The sequence below is a fragment of the Stegodyphus dumicola genome, chromosome 3 (assembly GCF_044657685.1).
Source record: "Stegodyphus dumicola isolate Sdum_Otavi_A_Nest chromosome 3, ASM4465768v1".
NCBI lineage: Eukaryota > Metazoa > Arthropoda > Arachnida > Araneae > Eresidae > Stegodyphus > Stegodyphus dumicola.
Window position 1 is genome coordinate 82,381,412 of NC_140770.1, and position 23,751 is coordinate 82,405,162.

At 29.3% G+C, this 23,751-nt stretch overlaps 1 protein-coding gene across 4 annotated transcripts in view; it reads left to right on the forward strand.

Moving 5' to 3' along the window:
• The window catches only part of LOC118192375 (histone-lysine N-methyltransferase 2C-like), a 284,640-nt gene that overhangs the window by 11,059 nt on the left and 249,830 nt on the right, over positions 1 to 23,751 (forward strand). For all 4 annotated transcript variants that reach the window (XM_085813029.1, XM_085813032.1, XM_085813031.1 and 1 more), the window contains exons 4-8: positions 264 to 394; positions 8,248 to 8,308; positions 10,761 to 10,973; positions 16,989 to 17,128; positions 23,425 to 23,534. In XM_085813029.1, coding sequence (XP_085669155.1) covers positions 264 to 394; positions 8,248 to 8,308; positions 10,761 to 10,973; positions 16,989 to 17,128; positions 23,425 to 23,534 — 655 coding nt within the window. The remainder of the gene's footprint in view (positions 1 to 263; positions 395 to 8,247; positions 8,309 to 10,760; positions 10,974 to 16,988; positions 17,129 to 23,424; positions 23,535 to 23,751) is intronic.

Below are 23,751 nucleotides of genomic sequence, written 5' to 3' on the forward strand. Positions count from 1 at the left end.
ATGGCCACAGGTCAAACAATTAACTCTTTCTGACTAATTATAACATTGCTGAATTAATTTAATGTTTTCAGAAGAAAAGCGTAATAAGTAAGTAATGGAGTTTGGAGTTGCAGATTTAGCTGTTTAAGCTTAATTTTTGAAAAAGTGAGTCAGTTAATTTTCACGTTCTCAGTTCTTAAATAAGTAAATTATTTTAACAAATTTTTATGCTTGATTCTTTACCAATTTTAAAATTATTATTAACAATCTATTATTTTTTATAGATTTCCCGGTCGCCCTCGGTTTAGAGGAAAAAAATTTCAACACTATTTTATGTCTCATACTCCTCACAAACTTCCAGAAATTCGAAGTAATTTAGACATCTATGAAGATATTGATTCAGATTTAAAATCTTGTGAGTACTTTTTTTAATTGTTAATCATTTTATTGTTATCAAGTAAATGTCACTTGAATTCAGAGTCTGCAAATAAACAAAAGTGATCTTTGGAATTCATTGAAATGGTGGTTTTATTTTTTCAGAGATCTTTAAGTGTGTACTATCAACTGAATAAGCTATAAACTGTGGAAGTAAACATGTAATATATATTTTTTAGTATTAAGTTTTCAAATTAAATACAGGTGTGAAATGCTGTCATGCAATAGTTTGTACTAGAAGCCACTCATATGTGATGAAAAAATTATGCAATGATAATTTTTGCATTAATTCCTGGAACTTTTGATGTGACCTCTGCTAAAAATCTATGCTTGCATATAAATTGAAGTGATTAAGCAGATGATTAAAATTATTAACTCTTTGAAGTAATTTCTCTTAAGGTTAAAAGGAGAAGACTTCAAAAAATTTATTATTGCGCTATGTAATTATTTAGCATACAAAATATCTTTTACAATAATGCTGCAAATGCCTATAATTATGAATAGGATAAGGTATAAATTTAATGTAATTTAAATTATATCAATTAAAAATGAAATCAATTAAAAATTTGAAAATAAAAATGTAAATGCTTCTTTATCTAGAATGTCTTTTGTACATATCACAAATTACAAATGTTCCTAAAATCATCAATTGTTTATATAATTATGAAAAAATTAAATACATTTAAAATGCTCTGATTAGATATACTATTAATAAAATAAATGTTTTAATTATTTAGAAATGCATATATTACTTTTAAAATATTCAGTTTGTTAAGAATTACTGAGTGATTCAATTCAGAAGGGAATATAAAGGTTGTATGTTTTTCCTGATGGCAGCAAGCACCCTAAGAATTGACTATTCATGAAGCTGCGTGGAAGACAAATACAAAATCTTATGTTCTGCATAATGATGAGTCTTATGAAATTTTGTGGATGATAAATGCATTGTAGCATAAGCAAATGGTGAAATAAAAATTGGAAAGGCTGAAGATATTTCCAGTGTCAGAAACAAAAGAAATAGAAGACATTTTTAAATTATTTCATAGCAAGGTTAAAATCTTTTAAATCCTTTTAAATCATTTAGTTTGCTAAGCATTTTAAATTTGAAAGGCAAACTAATGATTTAATTTCACATTGAATGGTAATACTAAGGATAATAAACCGAAAATCTTGTGTCTTATGCAATGGCTATATTTGTCTTTTAGCAAGGATAACAAAAAACATGATGACATAACATCATGTAATACTGCACAACATAACAGTTCCAAAATGATTTTGAAAGGACTTGTCTAAAGATGTTTCTGATATTAAAAATCACTGATAAAAATTAAAGTATTTTTATTCTAAAATAATGTTATTTATTTAACTTGTCAAACTGCATCTCAGATAAAAGTGAGTTAATTCGGAGAATTTTTAAAGTAAACACTGTAATTCATTTAAAACTAAAACTTAAAGCAGATTATCATTCAGTTGTGCTAATTCAGTATATACATTTAAATACTGTGTTAAGTAACTTTTTGGCAAATCTGATAGATTTCCTCTGGCATGCTTCATTCATGCATGTTTGTATAATTTCTTCAGAACTTGGCTATAAATAGTTCAAGTTTTCTGAACTGAGTCAAGTTTTTATGTTCTTTTATTGGAGGACTTGCTTTTAAAAATGCTCTGAAACATTTTAGTACCTCTAACTTGTTTATATTAAAAGTCATTACTCAGTTCTGACTTAAAATCAATTTTCTGATTGTAATGTAGTTGACAATATCTTTAGCTTGAGGGCTATAAGCCGGGTTCGACCAAAACAGAATATTTTCATTTTGATGACATTGTTTGATAAAAGGAATCAAATCTTTTTTAATGCAGTGATTTAAATAAATAGATTATTTGCATTTTTTTTTCTTTGAAAAAGACTGGTTTAGAAACCAGAGCTGTGGAGTTGGTAGGAAAAATGACAGACTCCGATGTAATCTGAACTTGTTGGGACTTCAGCGATTCCGGATTAGGGGTTTTTCCAGATTATAGATCATCAATTTAAATCTGGTAAGATGACATACAGAAATCATACAATTAAAAATATGAAATGTAATTTATGAAATAAAGAGCAATTATGATCTAAAGGATATCAAAATTTACACACACACATACGCACGCACACATGCTATTAATTTGTTTACTTTATTAAACATTTCTTTTAATGTAAGTTGTTTAAGTTGCTTTGTTTTTTGTGCTTATACTTTCTCTTTAATTCTATAAAGAGACATAATTTCTTGTTCAGTTATAAAGTTCTACTGTTCAAGTCCTGTAATTGCTGTGTTGAGAATACTGACTAACTTGTCAATCAAAATACCTCTCTGTTACTTTCTTCACTATTGGAAGTGCACATAGGTAAACACTTTACGTGCATGCATAGCAGACGTGTGCATTAAAAGCGCATGCATAAGTTTGTAATTTTGAGGTCCGGATTATAGATCATTCCGGATAATGGACGTCCAGATTATGGACTTTGTACTGCATAGATATTTATACATGTGAACATATACACATAGGTTACAGCTTATTTGTTTAATATAAAAGAAGTAATAGATACTACAGAAAAAAATTAATGGCATAGCAAATTATTTATATTAATTAGCATTTATTATGAAATTTCATTTCATATGAATTTCTTTTGAAATTCTGCCCATTTCATATGAAATCAGTTGCTTGTAAATTATAAAACAGTCAGGCCAAAACTTCTAGGTCTTTTTATTTTATACCTGTCAGATGTTATACAAAGCCTTTGATGCACTTTGAACATATTTTTCTAACATTTCCTTGCACCAATCAACATGCCTTCTTTTGAGCCTTTGTCAGATTATGTGGGATCCAATGCAAAACAGGTCGCTTTTACGGCCAAATGTTTATGTAATATGTTAAGAGGTTATCACACTTAGCTGCAGTCTCTGCTAGATGGAACTTTTCTGAGAAATGAGATTCTGGTAGCATTGGTTTAAGCGGGACTGTTCCTAGAAAAAAGAGCTCTGCCTAGCTATGGAAATTATGTTGCGGCTACGCGGGATTTTATCAAACCTCGCAGAATGTCTCGGGTCCTGGGTAGAATCAACCAATCAGACGAAAGTTCTGCTTCTGAAGGATCACGGGTAACTTCCAATATGGCGATGGCTGGAACAGCACAATCGTGGACGGTAGAAATAGAAGCCAATTTAATTGACGAAATTAAAAAAAAACCACATAAATGTGTAATCGTTGATGCTTCAGAGTAGACAGTATTTTATGACATTTTTATTTTCAATACTTTCGATGACTTGTTTACAAATTATTCGTTGCCAAAAGTTCTCCAAATTCTCACATTTCTGCTGAGCTATCTGATACTGTGTAGAAATGTTAGCTTTACTATTGAATTTTATTTTATTAAATTTAAGATGAATAATTTTTGAAAATCTCTTTATATATGCACGACTTCACTTTTCTGCTAATTATCTTCTAAACTGTTTATTGCATAATAAGCAACACGTAAACAACATCAAAGATGCATGAAAAAGGAAAGCATTACTTTTGTAATTGATGACAATACTCATTAAATTTCTGTACTATTATTTGTATGTTATTAATAAAATACTTTTTAGATTATAAATACATAAGAAACTGTATTTTTATTGTGAATTCTACATATTGATGCATTTCAATTGTGTATTAATGCATGATTAAAAACATTTGTATATACATTCTTTAATGTAATTCTCCTTCGTTGTATTAATAGACATACATGAACAACTACAAATTATCATATCTTTATGCATATGTAAATATATGACTTATTAGATGTGTATTTATATGCTTATATGAACATGAAAATTGGCAAAATGTTTATTTGAAGTCACTTCTAATTCATACACTCGATGATCATGTAATTGACAGCAGTTGTACTGATTAGTTCTTTGCACATTATGCTGCTTATATTATACACAGTTAAAAAATAACTGATGAGCATCGATACTAAAGAGTGTACATTTTTTGTTTTTGGAGTAACGCATTATTATATCATATGTATGGTTTACATAGAATACACATGACTTATGAATAACAAGAAATTTAACAGCTATGCTTAATTTAACAGTATGTATAATATTTGGTCACTTTAACATACAGTGCACAGCTCATTATTGCTTTGGCACATGTATCTACTTAAGGAATTTCCTGGTACTTTCTCATTAGCCACCCTTCCTGATTTCAAAAGGCAGTAAAATTAACGTTTCTTCTCTTTAGCTTTTAGAATCACCAGTGTCAAAATCAAAGTGATCAACTTAATAGCCACCACCTTTCTACTATATTAAACAATATAATGCAAGTTTAAAATTTTAAAAAGAAATTACTGAAATGCTTCCGTAACAACGATACAGCATGGAATTTGAAAATAAATGTCTCTTTCGCCAATCTGAGTGATAATCGATTAGTTTGGCATTCAGGGTCTATTTAAGTAAGTGAAAATGTTAACCTAGTTACATAGGTTTTTCCGGGAATGCAGGTTCCAAGAAATGTCCTGTTTGACGTTCAGTCCTGCCTATCCAAAACGTAATGTGATACGGACATTACTGATACTTTCATACTAATGCTCAAAGATACCTCAGTCTCACAGTATGCCATATGACGATCTTGCTTTGTCAGTTCACGCACGGCATCTATATTTTCTGGCAAAACGACTGATTTTGGATGACCTTTATAAAATTCGTAAGGTCGATCATTGACCATGATTGAGTTCATTATACCAGTTTTTTACAGTGCTGTAGGATGGTGCGTTATCACTATGTAAAAAATTAAGTGTATCGAAGTACTCTTGTCTTGATAATCCACATCGAAGGTTATGAAAAATAATCACACGAAAATGGTCACGAGTCAATTTCATTTTTTGTGCGAGGTGAATTTTTAAATTTATTGTAAACCACACAAATCATACTAAAATGGCAAAACGTTCTGAAGAAGTTATTCTTAAAAATACCAAACTTTCGATTGGAATCGTCTGCCCTCGCCTAGCAAAACTTTACTGTTGCCAAGGCCAGAAATAAAAATAGCAACCTTCCTATACACATGAGCATACATTTCTAAACCCAATTCTGATAACAGAAGAGTATCAGTCATTAAAAAAAAAATTTTTTTTAAATGTTCTAATACAGCAATTTTACTTCTTTTGGCATTACAATTATAAAAATATAGCATTTTATTTTTAGTAACTTTTATTAAATAAAGTGCCCTTTCATAAGTGTTTCTAGCTTTTAACTGAAACTGCTATTGTTTTCAAAGCAATGAACTGTCATTAACCTGGCAATCTGAAAAATGCGCACATCTTGCTTTATTGGCTGAGGCTTAAATTAATGTAATTGTTTGTTTATTGTTTGGACAGTCTTTAGCTGTTATTAAAAAAGGGGGGATTTTTATGAATGAAAGATGTAGTTGCTGATGTGTTAAGCATGTTTTTTAAGTTTCTTGATTGTCTTCTGTCAGTGATCCCCTATTAGGTTTAGAATGATAGAAAGTCACAGCTGTATTAAAAGAGTAGATATGTATAAAAGAAGTAAGTTTATGTAAACATTATTCACAATTAAAGCAACATTTACTGTAATCAAAAGAAAGGTTTCAAAATTTATTTTAATACAAATGAAGGATCTAGTTAACATAACATAGTGGAACTTTGATTCATAAATATTTTGGATCACTAATAAATTTTCTAAATGAAAAATATCTTGGATGATGAATGATATCTTGAGATACAGACAAGTAATCTGGAAACAAATGATACTCCAAAATGCACTTAATGCTGTGGAGAAAATGTCTTTAGAAGGAGAGATGTTCCGGGTTATTTGTTCTGTGAAATTGAACAAAATGGGATAAGGTGCAAAGATTCACTGATCTCTGACTTATGATCAGTGAGACATTCATTGATCTCTCTCTCTCTCTGACAAAATGTCTGTATCAGAATCGCTAGCAGTACCACTTTCTGACTCTTTAAGAAAATGAATCATCATTCTCATCTGTATCAGCAAATGGTTCATTTACCTATGAGTGTATTCTTCCGCTGATAAATAGCACCTTCATGCCATTATAGACTGGAGTTGAGGCTTTCTGAAAAAAAAAAAAAAAAAAAAAAAAGGAAGGTCTTGAAATGTATCTGAAGGCAATGTAAAATGTAACAGAGCTTCACATAGTAACCCTAAAAGACCGTACATAGTAGAGAAAATAAAGGAATCGGATATTGATCAGACATGCGAATGTTTATATTAGCACGTAGTGATTTAAAGAGCCCAGCTGTGTTTACACACCGAGCTGTGAGAGACGTTCTTACGGAATGCGTATATGGGCCGCCCATTCTGAAAGGGTTAATAATAGATTCATGTATCTAGAAGCTACTACTAGAATTATAATTGTCTATTCTAATCAGTTCTAATTTAAGCAGTTTAAATTTAAGAAATCTTAAAAATAATTTTTTTTTAACCGCGATTTAATTTTAACCCATGAACCTAACTAGCCTTACCTAGTTTTTTTTTTTTTTTTTTTTTTTTATAAAGAAATAATTTTTTTTTCCATTTGTTATTGGAAAATGAGATAAAAATCTCATCAGCCTTTGAATTTCATAATAAGCCATTTATTAGTAATTACCATTTTGCCATTAAAATTGAATCATTTGTGGAGTAGTTAGCTTTTTATGTATAAGTAGAATGATAATGATTGCTTATAAACATTTTGTAAATGTTTTAATTTTTAAGTTTAATGCATATTGAAAATGCAAACATTTACAAAATGTTTATAAACAATCATTATCATTCTACAGAATTTTAAAGCATATTGAAAAATAGAGTACTTTCTGATTATCTATATCCTAACCCATATACGTGAAAAAGTATTTATGAGTTTTATTCTCTCAATTTCTCATCAGCAGTCATGTGGCAATTCATAATGTCTCCAAAAAGGTATTTAAATGACAATGCAGATATGCATGTAACACACATCTGTTTTGGCTGGAGCACAGTGTCAAAGTTGTTCACAATCGTGAGTTTGGGCAATTGTCTGTTTTTTTAGTGGAAACAGATTGTGTTCAGAAAAAATTACAGAAGGATTTTCAGAAAAAGTTAAGTGTTTTATTAGCGGTGTTTCTTTTTATATATTTATTTAAAATTTTATTGATAGATTGCTCAATTGCTTTTTATGGAAGTATTAGGGTGCCATCACTTTGAAAATGACTCTTGTATTTGGCTCTTAGAGAAAATTGGGGAATCTCACCAAGAGGTACTATCTTGTGGAAATAACCCTCTTTCTCTAGAAGATCAGCAGTGAATTTGGGAATGCATATTACCAATGAATTCAGGACTTTTTGGCTGGGATGTGTATAATCAGAAAGTATCAATGAAAGGAATCAACAGTAATGATTTTCCATTACTCCATTTATATATATATATGTAGAGAGAGAGAGAGTTTTGTTATAAATTAAAAAACTATTGTGAATAAACTATTAATGAAAATTTCATATTGTTAATTTCACAAAACACATGCTTAGTGAAAAAAACTGTCAAAGTTAATGATATTACTATAATTTTCACAAACAATGCTTCAGTGACTATATGCAAGCCACAATATGAAGTATAGTGTTCAAAATGTGATTTCCATTTTGTGGTTTTAAATTCTCATTTTCATGTGAATTTTGTAAAAGATATATTACATAAGCAGTGCATTTTATTTTTCTTAAAAGAATCATCTTTATCATTAATACTTCAATTTAGATGGCTAGGTATAAATTTATGTATCTAAAATTAGTAAATATAGTAATGTGTAGTTTTTCTTTTATAGCTTGTAATGCCCCAGATAAAATGCTTGTTTCTCCCAGTGCAATACCAGACAATGAATTAAAGTAAGTAGGTTCATACAATTTGTTTTAAAATTGTGTGTATTTTTATATGTTTTCTATTGAAGTAATAGTTTTGTTATCAATATTTAACACAGAATAAAAAGAATTTAGAGCCCAGCAGCGGTTAAGTAGTAAAATCGTTGAACACTAGTAGTTTTGACCCGGGTTCAATTCCCAGCAAACGGGCTGGCTGCATAGGCGTTTTCACTATGTGTAACATGTATGCGAGCCAGTTTCCCTAGAAACAAAGACATCTCTTCCCTTAGGCAGATAGCCATAGTGTGCTTTGCCATAATCAACTAAACAAACAATAAAAAGGTATTATCAAGATAAATATAAGTGCACATTTTATGTAATAATAAGACATTTTATAAATCTTACGTGTTCTGCATTTTTTGTATTTGCACGAATCTAAATTAAGAATTTCTGAAATTAAACTTTATTATGTTTAATTTTATTCAAAAATTAGAAATTTATTTAAATTCATTGCTGTTAACAACATAAAATTCATTTGTGTTAATGTTGCTTCTCATAACTTAGAAATGTCTTGTTTTTTTTTTTAAACTGAATAAAATCAGGGTAAAGTGCATTTTCAGATGCGAGGTTTTTTTTTTTTTTTTTTAAATTTATTTAAAGAGTTAAAAATAATGTATTTCAATACTTTTATTTTCAAAATAGAGCAGCAATTATTCATCATTAATAATTTATTTTATGAAAGTTTTAATATTTTGTTTTCTAACGAAGTTTATGTAAATTCTGTTTATTGTATATTTTAAGTTCTACTTGTGAAATATCAAATTTTTATCGCCTACAGCAGTTTCTAATTCATGCACTTATCCCAAAATTTGTTAAAGTAAACCCTTGCTGAATGTGAAGTTGCATCATTAATATATTTTGCATATGGCAAAATTGCATTTCACAAGTTTATTTTCTTTGGAAAAACTGCATTAGGTATAATTCAGATTAAGAAAGTATATTTAATTTAAATAAACTTAAATATTGTTGTAATTAAAAGAAATGTTAGTTGCATGAATTTTTATTACTATTTAATAAATGCAATTATTAAGTAGTAATTATACAATTATTTTTTAAAAGGCTAATGATTTTTGCTTAGGCCCTTGGTTGATGCAACTTAAGAGTGCAAAGTTTTTCATTGCTTCTCAAAAAGTGTTTTTTTCTTTTGAATAATCTTCATTTGCAAAATCAGACAGTTCCTGTGCCTTTTTTAACAATCTTTCTAACTTCTTGTAAGTTAAGTGTACTTTATCTTCTTTTTCATTACCACTATTTTTTCTATCATCTGGTGTTACAGAATCAACTAATTCTTCATTTATTATTTCTCAGTTGTCATTTCTCAACTAATTTTTCTTTAGCAGAAAATCCTTTGCCACTATTTGCTTTTGCAATTTGTATGATTTCTTTGGCTTCATATTCAGTCAGTGGAAATTCTTTAAAATTTTTGTTAGCTTCTGACTAATGCTGTTGCCAGCAAGCATCCAGTGTTAATGAATGAATGATGAACACAGTCTGAATGAAATTATAGCATTGGAGAAATTAAATGAATGTTATTAAGATAGCCCATATTTGTGAAACCGTGTTCCTCAAAAATCTCCTTCGGTAAGGGTTTACTGTAATTTAATTTCTGTGTAAAATATGTGTAAGAAAAGTAAATAAGAATGTGGTTATATGAATAATAATTAAAAAAAATGAAAACAATCCTAGCGGTTGTAATCTATTATATATGTCATGGCCAATTGGTTACTGTTATTTAAAATTTCACTTTCATGTGACTTAATTTACTATTTGCATAATAATTAGCTATTAATTAATTAGTTGTTCTTGATAATTTGTTTTAAAAATTGATGTAGAAAGCTAGTTAAATCTTAAAGTAGTTTTTATGTTTTCGTTAATGTATTGAATCTATCTTTTAGTGTAATTCTATCTGTTAAAAGATAATTAAGTGGAAGATTAAAAGGTTAGAAATGATGCTGTCCATAAAACATAAATAGTGGAAGAGAAACATGCCAGTGTACGATTTAGAGCAAAAAACCTATGGCTTTTGAGTAAAATCTTTTGATTTGGAAGGTGATCTGTTTTTGACTGTGTAAAATCATCCTAAACATCTATCCAGTTTTCCTCAAAATTTTCAATAAAGTCTGTCCAAAATTTTAAAATAAAAATTGAGAATTTGGAAAGCCTGTGTTCAGTTTGATCTTTTATTATCGACAAATTGAAATAAAATACAGCACTCTGACAGAATCTTGCAACAAAGAATGAAAAATTTAATAATTTTTTTTTTTTTTTTTTTTTTTTTTTTTGTAAATTACTTCAATGATGAAATAAATATTTTTTTATTGGTTGTAATTTTTTCCCCTGCTTATATTAGCTAAACATTCAGCCGTTCATGAAATTTTCTGCTAAAAAAGGAATTTTTTCCCCTCTCCTTCTATTTCAGAATTGAAAAATTTTGTGCTCTTTGTAATTTATCTGAATCCAGTTTACTGGGACAAGGAAGGCTGAAGAATTTTAAACCTACTCCAGGCTTTGACTGTTTTAAAAGTATGAAACAGAAAATTCTGAGTTGTGAAAAAACTGTGGAAGTTTCTTCAGAATCTGGTGGTGAATTAAAACTTTTTTTTAGAAAGCAAAAATTGTTTGATTCAGGGAGGTAAGCATAAAATTTATACGAAAAATGATATTATATGTAATAGTAATTAGGATTTGCTTAAGAAGAAGAGGATATATTATGTAGATTTTCATAATTGAACATGTAAATATTGTAGATTTTAATTTGATGCAATACATTGAAATCAAAGTATAGTCAAAAGTCTTTGATCCGGACTCGTCGGGACTTCAGCGATTCCGGATTATCGGTTTTTCCGTATTATAGATCATCAGTTTAAATCTGGTAAGATGGCATGCAGAAATTATAAAATTAAAAATATGAAACCGTAATTTATGAAATAAAGAGCAATTACGATGTAAAGGGTATAAAAATTTACAAAAAAAAAGCTTAATATTTATTTGTTTACTTTATTAAACATTTCTTTCAACGCGCGCATGCGTAAAGCATACATTACGCATAGTCGAAATTAGAAAGTTGCAGCCAGAAAACTATTTGATGTGTATTCGTGATATTTATAATGACGAGGAATTTGATTAAAATCATATCAAAGACAGAGTACATCGAGATGAAATACTACATTTAGTAAGGAATTATAAGCCGAATAAAATAAAAACCTCTGCTCTGAAGATAAGGATAGTGCTGACAGATCAACTTCCAGTTCATTGCGTGCCGTGACGTCCCCCCCCCTGCGCAGAGAAGTGGGAAATTATTAGAGAATCAAAGGATATGCCTTTATCCATTTTTTTGCAGCAATTCCACTTTTTTTTTTTTTTTTTTTTTTTTTTTTTTATGATGGACATCAGAACATGCTTTCACTTTGTAGATCCTTTGGTAGCTCCAGAACCAGAAATTCTTTTTGACATAATCGAAAGTTCAAGCTTACTTTTATAAAATTGCTCTAATAGTCTGCAAAAAATAATAAGCCGGATCTAATTAGAAGATTAAGGGAACAACACAATCTGCAATATTAACTGAAATAGATAATTTTAGCTTAGCTTGTACCGTCCGTTATACATTAAACGCGCATGCGTAAACGTATTATGCGCATGCATAAAAGTATTATGCACATGCATTAACGCATTATGCGTTGACCCATGCACAGAAGGTTTGTAACTTTGAGGTCCGGATTATAGATCATTCCGGATTATGGACGTCCGGATTAAAGACTTTTGACTGTAATGCAATGAGATTTGAAATGAATTTGATGTATGAATAAAATATGTAAATTAATAAAATGAGTGTTTGATTAAGTAATAATTAGAAAAGTCAACATATTATATATTTAAAATTTTAATTTTATTTAGCTGAAGACATTGCATGTTTTGAATCTTTTAATTGGAACATTTTGACAAAACTGTTTTCATGGTATACTTTAACTGAATTTTCATGGCATGTCTTAATTTGTAACTATTTGAATTTATGTTTTATGAGGTTTGGCAAGCTTTAATGAGTCCATTTGTTTTGCATTAATGAAAAAAATCTTTTCAAAAAGTGCATTGAGCCTGTAGCACTAAATAAAAACCCAACTACTTTAAGAGTACTGGGTACAAATTTGCTGGTATTTTAAAAAATATGGAAACCTATTTAGAAACATGACTTTTCTTAAAGTCAACATTTTCTTTTAAATGGAATTTGTTTTCACTTAATTCTTTGTGTGAATTTTACGTATTTATTATATGGCCAAGACTGCAGTTTCAACCGAATTTTCACTCAACTGAAGTTTATGTAAGTTATTTTTCTGACGTAATGAACAGTTTTTCAATAAAAAATATTTATTAATTGTGTAAAAAGTCAGGTTTTTTCTAGGAAACTCAAAATATTATTGTGAAATTGATGCAGGTCCTTCATTATTTTAGTTTAAGAATGCACAGACAAGGTAATTTTATGAATGTTTAGACAAGGATTTAAGTAAGTGTAAGATTGTTTTAATGTGTTGGCCAAATACTGATCTTTAAGCTTTTGTGCATTTTTATCTTTTGTAGAACCTATTAAGTAATTTTAATATCCCTTTTTTCCTTGTAAATTTGAGCTGATCTTTCAAATTGATAAAAAAGTAAAGATATATTTGTATCATTTTTTTATTTTCATTACTGAAAATTCTGAAAAAAATCTAGTGCTGTTACTAGTACTGTTTTCTATGGTTTGGTGTCCTGCCCACTTCTTACATTTTTTTTCACCTGTTTTTAAAATTTCACTGTCAATATCTGATTTTTTTCCCCACAGAACATTATACGTAGCGTATTCGGAAACTAAGTACCGTTTCATTCTAGCGCCATCACAGCGCTGTGGTAGGTGTCCCGAGCATGCACACTAGTCTTTCTTGTTCACTGACTTTCAATTGTCGGCAGTTTGCTGTGCACATTCAAAATGTTTAAGACAATTAGTTCTCCCGTTGACTGTGAGATTCGTGCCGAGATAAAATTTTTGAACGCGAGGAATGTTAAACCGGCCGAAATTTATCATCAAGTGACAGAAGTTTATGGTGAATGCGCGATAAGTGATGGAATGGTGAGAAAGTGGGTAAGAATGTTTAATGCAGGTCGAACAAATGTCCACGCCGAGGCTCGGAGTGGTCGGCCTTGTGTTGTCACCGATGATTTGGTAAGGAAAGTTGATGAAGCAATTCATGAGAACAGACGCTTCACAATGACAACTCTTTCAGAGGCATTTCCACAAATTTCACGTACTGTTTTGTTCGAAACTGTGTCTGACCGCTTGAATTATCGCAAACTGTGTTCCCGATGGGTTCCAAAAATGCTCACTGGTGTTCACAAAACAAAGCGACTTGTTAGTGCCCTGACATTTTTCACGCGGTACAGTTATGAGGGAGAAAACTTTTTAAACCAAATTGTGACAGGTGATGAAACTGGGGTGTGTCATTTCATACCAGAATCGAAACAACAATCGATGGAGACACACACATTTTCCGAAAAAACAAAAGTTCAAAGTGACAATGTCATCACAAAAAATCATGTGCACTGTCTTCTGGGATAGGAAAGGCATTTTGCTTACTGAATTTCTTCCCAGAGGTGAAACCATTAATGCGGCACGATATTGTGAGATTTTAACAAAACTAAGGTGTGCCATTCAAAACAAACGAAGAGTAAAGTAAGCTCAGTAAAGGAATTGTGTTTCTCCATGACAATGCTCGGCCCCATACTGCTGGTGTCACTCAATTGTTAATTCGACAGTTTCATTGGGAGCAGTTTGATCACCCGCCGTACAGCCCGGACTTGCCGCCATCCGACTATCACTTGTTCCTGCACATGAAGCGCGAGCTTGGTGGCAAGCGCTTTGGATCTGACGATGACACGAAAAATGCTGTGTAGTCGCGGTTATCGAAACTGGCGGGAAGTTTCTTTGACGATGGTATACAAAAACTGGTCACCCGCTATGACAAGTGTTTGATCATTGGTGGAAACTATGTTGAAAATTAGTTTAAGACATGTATTTTCATGTAAAAATAAAATTGAATTCGAAAAAATAGTTTTACTATTTTTTTTTTCAAAACGGTACTTAGTTTCCGAATACGCCTCGTATAATGTATGATTTGAACAGTTGGCTTTCATACATTTGTTATTTTTGTTTTTGAGTAACTCATATACTGAATGTTTCTTTCTAAGCATTATAAGGTGAAATATGCTTAAAATTGGGTGAATGGTTTTGCATCAACATGTTAGAAATTGTTGATATTGTTTCATCAGAGCTTTCTAGAAAATTCATTTTCTACTCCTTTGTTAAGATAAATAATTAATATGAGTAGAAAATATGTAAAACTTTAGTTGAAAAAGGGAAAAACATGTTGGTTTTTACAAAACAGTTTTAAGATTTCTAGGAAATCTTTCACACTTTTAGGTAAAAAATCATTTTTAATAAATATTTTAAGCTCAGTCCTAATGTACGATAATTTGTCTGTTGTTTCTAAGCCATCAAATTGTGATGGTGATAATTTATTGTCAAAATTTAAACTAGAATAATATGTGTGTTAACATAATAATACCGTTGTCTTTATTCACAAGCTGCAACTCATGTGATGCTTACAAAAAATTATGAAATAATTGGGTAATTTATTGCTGCTATTATATTTAGTTTGACATGATTTTTGTACTGATAGTGAATATTACTTTAAATTAAATTGGCCTTCATAAAAAATGATAAAATGTTTTTGCCTCACCTTATAATAATAATAATAATTTACAATAATAAGCATGATTTATTGTTTCCTTTTTTATACCCATTTGAATGGTTTTGCCTTTTTTTCAAATTTTTATTTTTTTTTTTAAATTAAATATATTTACTGACATTCCAACATTTTCTTCTTCTTCTTCTTTTTTTTTTTTTTTTTTTTTAAATTAGAGTAATGCTGAAATCTAATGGCATTTTATTGAAAACAATAATTTTTTTTTTTTTTTTTTTTTTTTTTAAAACTGAAATTGAGCACATGTGTATAAATGAGCAGGAAGCAACTCAAAACTTTGCATCAGAAACATTGCTAATTTCTTAAAAGAGGATTTCTGTACATTTATCATCATGATAGTAGTGAGCATTTGCCATTGATATTCTGCTCACAAGTTATTATTAAAAAATTTTTGATTTCATAGATTTCAAGCAAATAAATTAATTTTATTTTTATTTTTGTAAAAAAAAAGGGGGGAGAAATCATTATTGTATCAGCAAGAAAAAATGCATATCTCAGAATTTGCTGCCTCCCAAGTACAACTTCAGGGAAAATGTAGTGTCTGGTAACCCTCATAGTAATAGATGCATAATAATAACATAATTATTATAAAATGTAATTAAAGATAGTTTTATTTAGTTAATTAATGAGTACATTGTTTTCAAGTTTATTTGAATATTCGTTTATTTGAATTTGAAATATTAATTCTGAAATGTTTGATATTTTAAAATAAGTCATTTTGGCAATTTTAATTATAGTTTTTTTTTTGCATATACATTGATATAAGTAAATTATTTTTCTGTTCATAATAAATGCACAGCAGCAGAAAATGAGTCTGTTATAAAATAAAGGAAAAGTGTAAAATCCTCCCAGCTGCTGCTGATGATAATTACTAAAGATTTAGTAGTAGTTAAATTTTGTATAAAGCAATGAAAGTACTACATGAAATGTAATATTCCAAAAATAAATTGCTAAAAGAAAGCATTGGTATTGTAATCTTTAAACAAAGAAATATGAACTTTATTAAAAAATATTTTTATAATAATAAACATTCATCTCTGTGTGAGAAGCCTTTACTAAATACAGAAATGTAACTTTTTTTCTCTTAACAACCACTGTACTATCTTTGTGAAACTTCTTTCCTGTTTTTACAATTGGCATTTATTTCAACTTTGAATGCAAAAAGGTGTTCGCTGTTAACCTAATGGCAGTTATGTTATGCTGTTAACCTCTGAAAATGTTATTTTTCTTGATATCCTGCTGATTATAAAGTGCCAGTGGAACGAACAGAAATTATCTTTTATTTGTACCAGCTGAGCAAAGCCCCCCCCCCTCTCCCAGGAAAGCAAAAAAGAAAACAAGTTTTTTTTTTTTTTTTTTTTGCAGAAGCTTGTTTTAGCCACACCAATGTGCAAAAGACTTTTCCTGAAAACGCACTGTGGTGGAAAAGTCGTACATGAAGAGAAAAAAATTAATAAGAAAGACACTACTACTGGGGGAAGGCAGGGGGAAGAAGAAAAGGATTTTCTAATATAGCAACAAAGTAGGTGATATTATGCTGCTGGGTTTTGAAGGGAAGTCACATGATTTGTAAAAAAGCAAACATCTCTAGATACTGCTTCAATATGTGAAAATGTATATATATGTATGCATCCCTGTAAAAAATGACTTAATTAGCTTTTGTTTTAAATTATTGTTTATTAAAGAAGACCAAAACTCGCTTTTCTTAAAAGAGAAAGATGAATTTGAACTTTAAATAGACAATTATTTATAGGTAAATCTAATATAATTTTGGGGGGGGGGCTTTTTTAAGTTTGAAGCATGTTCCTGTTATTATTATAATCTTTATGCAAAAATATTTATTCTTGTTTTCTTTTCAGTGAGCACTTGAAAATTCAAAAATCAAAATCTTTGCAAAATTTTCAAGAAAAGTCAAGTATGGTTACAGATCTCATTCAAGAGCTGGAGGTGACAGGCTTTAAGAGTATACCAGAAAGCAGCCAAATTTTTGAAACATCTGGTATTTGTACTTTTGATAATTGCTTTTGCAACGGAAAATGTTGTTGACTGTATTGTGATATAGAATGTAATAAGATCTTTAATATTAATGCATTTGCAATGGAGTTTCAGTGATTAATGGCTTGCATAATTTTGTTCAGTCTAAAATGCATAGAAAATTAAATAATTTTGATCTGGATCTTATATTTTTTAATTGTTCCTAATATTCTATTTTTCATTGCAGATGGGTAAAATTAAGTAATTATGTCTTTGTTGTCAATTTAACACCTTCAAATAATATTAAAAAATTTCTCAATGGTTTTTTATTTCTCAAAATTTTTAAATTTAATTATTAAATCTTCTTTATTTCTTTACATATATATATTATATTTACACACACACACATATATATTATTAGGAAAGGTTTTTCATATATCATCACCAAGGAACAGAAATTTAACTAAAATGATGAATTATTGGAATAAATTTTAGTCAGTAATTTAAGCAATATTTTAAGCAATTATTTAAAGTTATTTGGATTTCTATTGTAGTAAAAATTATTCAAGAGCCATATAGAAATAGTATTTTGAACAGTAAAAATTTTAAATAGTAAAAACAAAAAGTAAAATTTAAAATACTGAAAAGGACACACACACGTATATACGGTACAAAGTCTTTAATCCGGACTCGTCGGGACTTCGGCGATTCCGGATCAGGGTTTTTTCCGGATTATGGATCATTTATATTTAAATCTGGTAAGATGGCATGCAGAAATTATAAAATTAAAAATATGAAACCGTAATTTATGAAATAAAGAGCAATTATGTTCTAAAGGGTATCAAAATTTACAAAAAAAAAAAAAAAAAAAAAAAGCTTAATATTTATTTGTGTACTTTTCTTTCAACACGCATGTAAGATGTATTGCGCATGTATACTTTACACATGTAAAGCATACATTACGCATAGTCAAAATTAGAAAATTGCAACTAGAAAACTATTTGATGTGTATTCATGATATTTATAATGATGAGGAATTTGATTTAAGTCATATCAAAGACGGAGTACATCGAGATGAAATACTACATTTAGTAAGGAATTATGAGCCGAATAAAATAAAAACATCTGCCCTGAAGGTAAGGATAGTGCTGATAGATCAACTTCCAGTTCATTGCGTTCCGCGACCCCCCCCCCCCCCGCAGAGCAGCGTGAAATTGATAAACAGATTTCGGAATGGTTAGAGAAACAAAGGATATCACTAAGGTCAAAAGGCCTTTATCCATTTTTTTTGCAGCAGTTCCACTTTTTATTTGATGGACATCAGAACATGCTTTTGCTTTGTAGATCCTTTGGCAGGTCCAGAATCGGAAGCTCTTTTTGACATAATCGAAAGTTCAAGCTTACTTTTTATAAAATTGCTCTAACAGTATGTAAAAAATAATAAGCCAGATTCAATTAGAAGATTAAGGAACAACGCAATCTGCAACATTAACTGAAATAGATAATTTTAGCCTAGCTTATACCGTCCGTTATACATTAAACGCATGTGCAGAAAGTTTGTAGCTTTGAGGTCCGAAGATTATAGATCATTCTGGATTAAAGACTTTGTACTGCATATATATATATCTTGTAAGATAAAAAATATATAACTCTAAATTATCCTTTAAATTTGTACTAGGCCCTTAATTGTTCCCTCCTTTTGTTTTAAGCACTTCTCTCCCTGTCTGTTCTAAAAAGTAGTGGTAATAACTTTTTTGAAACTGTGTCAGATCTGAAAACTAATTCCACGTTAAGCCATCTTAAACTTCTGCATTATGTATAGCTCTTAACAAGTCAGATTAGCTAAAACTTTTACTGTAAATACTGTCTAACTGGGTTCTCTTTTTCTCTGCTTATGCTGCCTAGCTGGAGGATGTCTCTTGCTTGGCTGCTTCTTTTAAAAATGTAATCTGTCATCATCAAAATTATGAAGTGCAGATTGCCCCCATTTTGATATGCCATTTAATAAAGTAACCAACAAATAATAAAGATTATATTTGTATTTTGAAGCCATTTTATTATTCTTTAAAAGATCCTGGCATCTGCTACTATGTAATCGATATTTTCAGTGATCTTCTAACATCAATTCATTCGTGATTGCAAAATAATATTGTCGTCCCTAGTCAAGCACTCATCTCGCATTAGATTACTGTAACAAACTAAATTATATCATCATACATACACACACACAATTTATAAATTGTAAAAAAAAAAATTATAATTATTGTATAAAACAATAAAATAGATGCAAATTTAGTAGATGAATGAAAAATAGTCAATATCCTTTGGCTGACATTAAGATCTGAATGAACTTTAATTATTTTAATTTTAGACCTAAAAAAATCATAAAATACAAGGAAATTAAAAATTAAAATTGATATGATTATTTTATCAATCAAATTTGAACATTATGAGGAAATCGGTAAACAAAACACTTGACATAATTATCATGTCTAGCCCACTAGATATGTTCTTCTCTTCATTCCAAGTTAGCAGAGGCGTCAGAATATATTATTTTAAAATCGTTTGGATATCTGAAAATTTAAAGATCCCTAGATATCTGGCCTGCCAAAATTGATGAAAATGCAACAGTATAAATAACATTGGGTCCATTCGGTCATATGCGTAAAACTGGACCAAAACAAAGCTTTATACAAGAAAACCAGAAACAATATAAAACAGTAATAGTCTACTGAAATATAAATGATTTGGAATTCATAAACATTAATCAACATTTAAAAATCCCATATTATTACAAAAATTATGAACATGGAAAAGAGCCCAGGTATAAATTGAAACTTATTCAAGCAGTAGCTTCTAAATGACAGTTGAAAAGATCCTGTCAAAAAGTGAAGAAAAAATAGAACAGAGTAATAGTTCTTCATGACAGTGACTTTCAAAATTTAAATGTCCTTGTTAGTCAAAGTTAGAGCCAGAATTGTAGAAAATTAAAAATGCAAATATATGCACAGTAAATAACGTATTTTACATACTAAAAAAATTTTCCCACCCATTCGCCTCATTCCTTCTCGTAGTTTAAAAATAGGCTTCATTATGTAAAAAAATATTATATAAAAAAATAGAATTACTTGTGAACTCTTTTTTAAAAATTTTTTTGAAATATTAATTTTTGCAGTAGTTTTTAATTTTTATTTTGGGGCAGTGTCAGAGCAAATTATATCTTGATGATTGATTAAATAAAGAAAAATTCTCCTTTGTTATAATGTTTAAACACCTAGATTTTTTATTTCAATTTTAATTAAGTAATCTGAATCGACTCTTTCTTTTAATTTTTATTTTGAAATGTTTCCAATATTTACAGTCATCTAGATGTAATTAAGAAATGTTGCTTAGTTTATTCTTCAACTGTTTCTTGAAAAACACCAAGAAAATTTCAATAATTTTATACATTTTATTAATTTTATTGAATAATTTTGTTTTAATTTCTGATACATATATTTCCTGTTGGAAAGTTGCCCCCTTTCTTAGGTTAATTTTGATTCAGTTATTATATCTTGATTATTTAATTAATTTTGCAGCATACTGTGCAACTTTAATGTTATACATCATCATAATTGTATGTATGTTTATATATATATGTGCATATATTTGGAATCATAAACTAATTTATTGATGATAATATATGCAATTAAATTTGATTTTATTATTAGTATATATTATTAGATGTCAGTTTCTTATCACTGAAAGTTAAAGTACAATAAAAATAGAAGGATTGAAAATTCTATATTATTATCATAATATTTTAATATATAACATAAAAAAATAGATGTTTAATAATGGTCATTAAAGTAACTAATGCTTATCCTTTTGTTATTAGATTTTTATTTTTGTTCTTTTCTTCAGAGCTGTTTTGAGTAAAATAAGCATTTTAATATTATTATTAAAATTACTTGCTGAAAATAAATAGGTAATAATAATGGCAAATAAAATAGACAAAAGTTAATAGAGAAACAAAGTAATGAAAATGAAAACAGTTATTTTGTACAACATCTTCAGTTTATGCATAATGAAAATGTTAAGTAAGTAAATATTTTATTTAAAATAGTAGACTTTTGAGAAAAATCTTTGTAGTCTAAACTTCGTCTCTTCTAGTCATAACTCTAACAGCAGTCACTTGTAAGGCTTGCAAATTGGCTATGCTGAAAACTGTTGCAATTAGAAAGGCTATAAGACTTGTAAGGATTATGTTAATTTTATTAACAGTTAAATTTTAAGTTTCTTTTCTGTTGATTCTTAACTTCAACTTACTACTTCCGGCCAGAACGTAGTTTTAGAATCATGTCTGAATACATAATGAAGAACAGCGGTATTTAACCGCAAAGTTCTTAGTGAGAGAGTTACCAGGTATCTTGTCTGCATGCATCTGCCTTTTTAGGCTACTCTCTTGTAAGCTAATGTTACGCTCGGCCATAGTTTAGGCCCTTGATAGCTTCACAGTCAATTAGCGTTAAGGGGCCAACTCGGTTAGAATCTTGATAGCTTCGGCTATATCTCTTTTAGTTTAGATTAGTTTTAGTTTAATTCTTAGTCTCTTAAGTTCAAGCCCAAGTATTGGCTTTTATTGTACACTCCAAGACGGAGTTCTGTTAAATCTTATTTGAATAATAAAGGGTTATTTACCCTTCCCTCTGGTTGCTTCCTGTCACATGAACTCAAGTGATTATTTGCTTATAAGTTCTTAAGATTCTTCACGTTCAACAGTAACTCAACATTTACAAAGTGAGGAACTCTACAGACTTTTAGTTTATCTGTCATGATCACCAGTATAATAAGTAATATGATTTAAAAATGATGTACTTACTTTGTAATAATTTAAAAAAAACTTTTCTCAGCATGCTAATTAATAATTTTTGTAAATATTTATATTATTAATATAGTTAATCAGATATTTCGAATGCTGTGTCCGATATAGATCATTTGCAAAATAATTGGTAACATGATATGAATCGTAATCAAGCATAGAGTTTTCATTTTATTGCTGCCATTCTTGTTTCTGTAATAAAATATGAAATTAATTTTTACAAATATTTATAGAGGATTGTTCAAAAATTTTAAAGTTTCTTGGTTTCGGATCACAGTGTAAAAATTAAAAATATATACATAATACTTTTTTCAATAAATTCTCAAGATAGAATGAATTGCCAAGAATATTTCTTTCGGGAGAATTATCTGCTATTATCTTTATATTTTCCTTTTCAGTTGATAGGTTTTACAGCTGCTTGACAAAATAGTAAATAATTTCTGGAGTATTGTCAGCATCAGATAACTTCTTGTTTTATGATTAATATAAATTGAAATACAAGAAAGGTTATTTTCCTGATTAACTCGCCAAACAAGAGCTTTGTATTTGATCAGCAGATAATGATCCACTTTGAAGTACTTATATCCATCTGTTTTTCTAATTGCATTGTTCTGATATACAATATTCTGAATATGCTGTACATTTTTCATTTAAATGATCAGATACATGAGGAAGAATGGACATGTTAGTCTCTCAGCAACTAGTAGATACCTGAAGAAGAATTGACATGTTATTCTCCCAGCAACTAGTACCAAATATCCTTTGCTGTAGAAGAACATAATTAACTGTTAATAAGCTTTCAGCCATTCTTCTGAACTGTAGATGGGAAAAATTACACAGGTAATGCAGCATAGACATCGCATGTGTAATTTTTCCCATTAATAGTTTGGTATTTCAAGTTGTTTTTCCCTTCATATTTGGTATGCGGTAGACATGGGTGCAAAAATCATTTAGAGTTGGCTAGTAGACAGATACCAAAAATTGATATCTAATTGAAAACTGAAATAAACAGCAAGTTGTTGCCATTGAATGGTATCACAGTATTATTGAGGAAAAAAATTTTTCTTGTGTGACACTGGTCAGGAATACATTCATAATCAGAAAGTTGAATAAAACATCTTCAAGCAACTGCCTTATATAAAAAAAAGTATTCCTGACAGCTATTGTGTGTACTTTTTCCTTTAACCTCTTGTACATGAAATTTGCAATATTTATTTCCCAGCTGGATATCAGACGATAGATATGATCTCTAAAACTGTTTATTATGGCAGAAAAGCTATTCCATTCATTCATTTACCATGGAAAGTATAGACATTGTTATATGTAAACTATGTAGTAACTATATCCTGTTTAAATGGATATGAAATTTTTATGATGAGAATACCTGCTTTCCCATGTTTTCTAACACATGAAAGATTGCTGTTATATATATCACTTATGCAACAAAATTTTTCTTTTAGGAGAATTGTATGCACATTTTAATTGTGCTGCATGGTCAGATGGCGTTACAAAGACTTTTGAAAAGAAACTTTCAAATGTTGATAAAGCAGTAGTTGCTGCTGCATTTCAGGTTAGTTTGGTTTTTTAATTCATCAGATGCGAAACCTAGCCCTTTAGCAATGTAATTATCTCTTTCGTTTTTGTATGCAATATGTTTTTAATTTAGGTAATTTTTATGTAAAAGTGACAAACATATTTACGATACTTTTATGAATATTTATCATCTTTTTATGTACAGCAAAAGTTTATTGTATTTATAGTTGCAGCTTAATAGATGTGTGTGAATC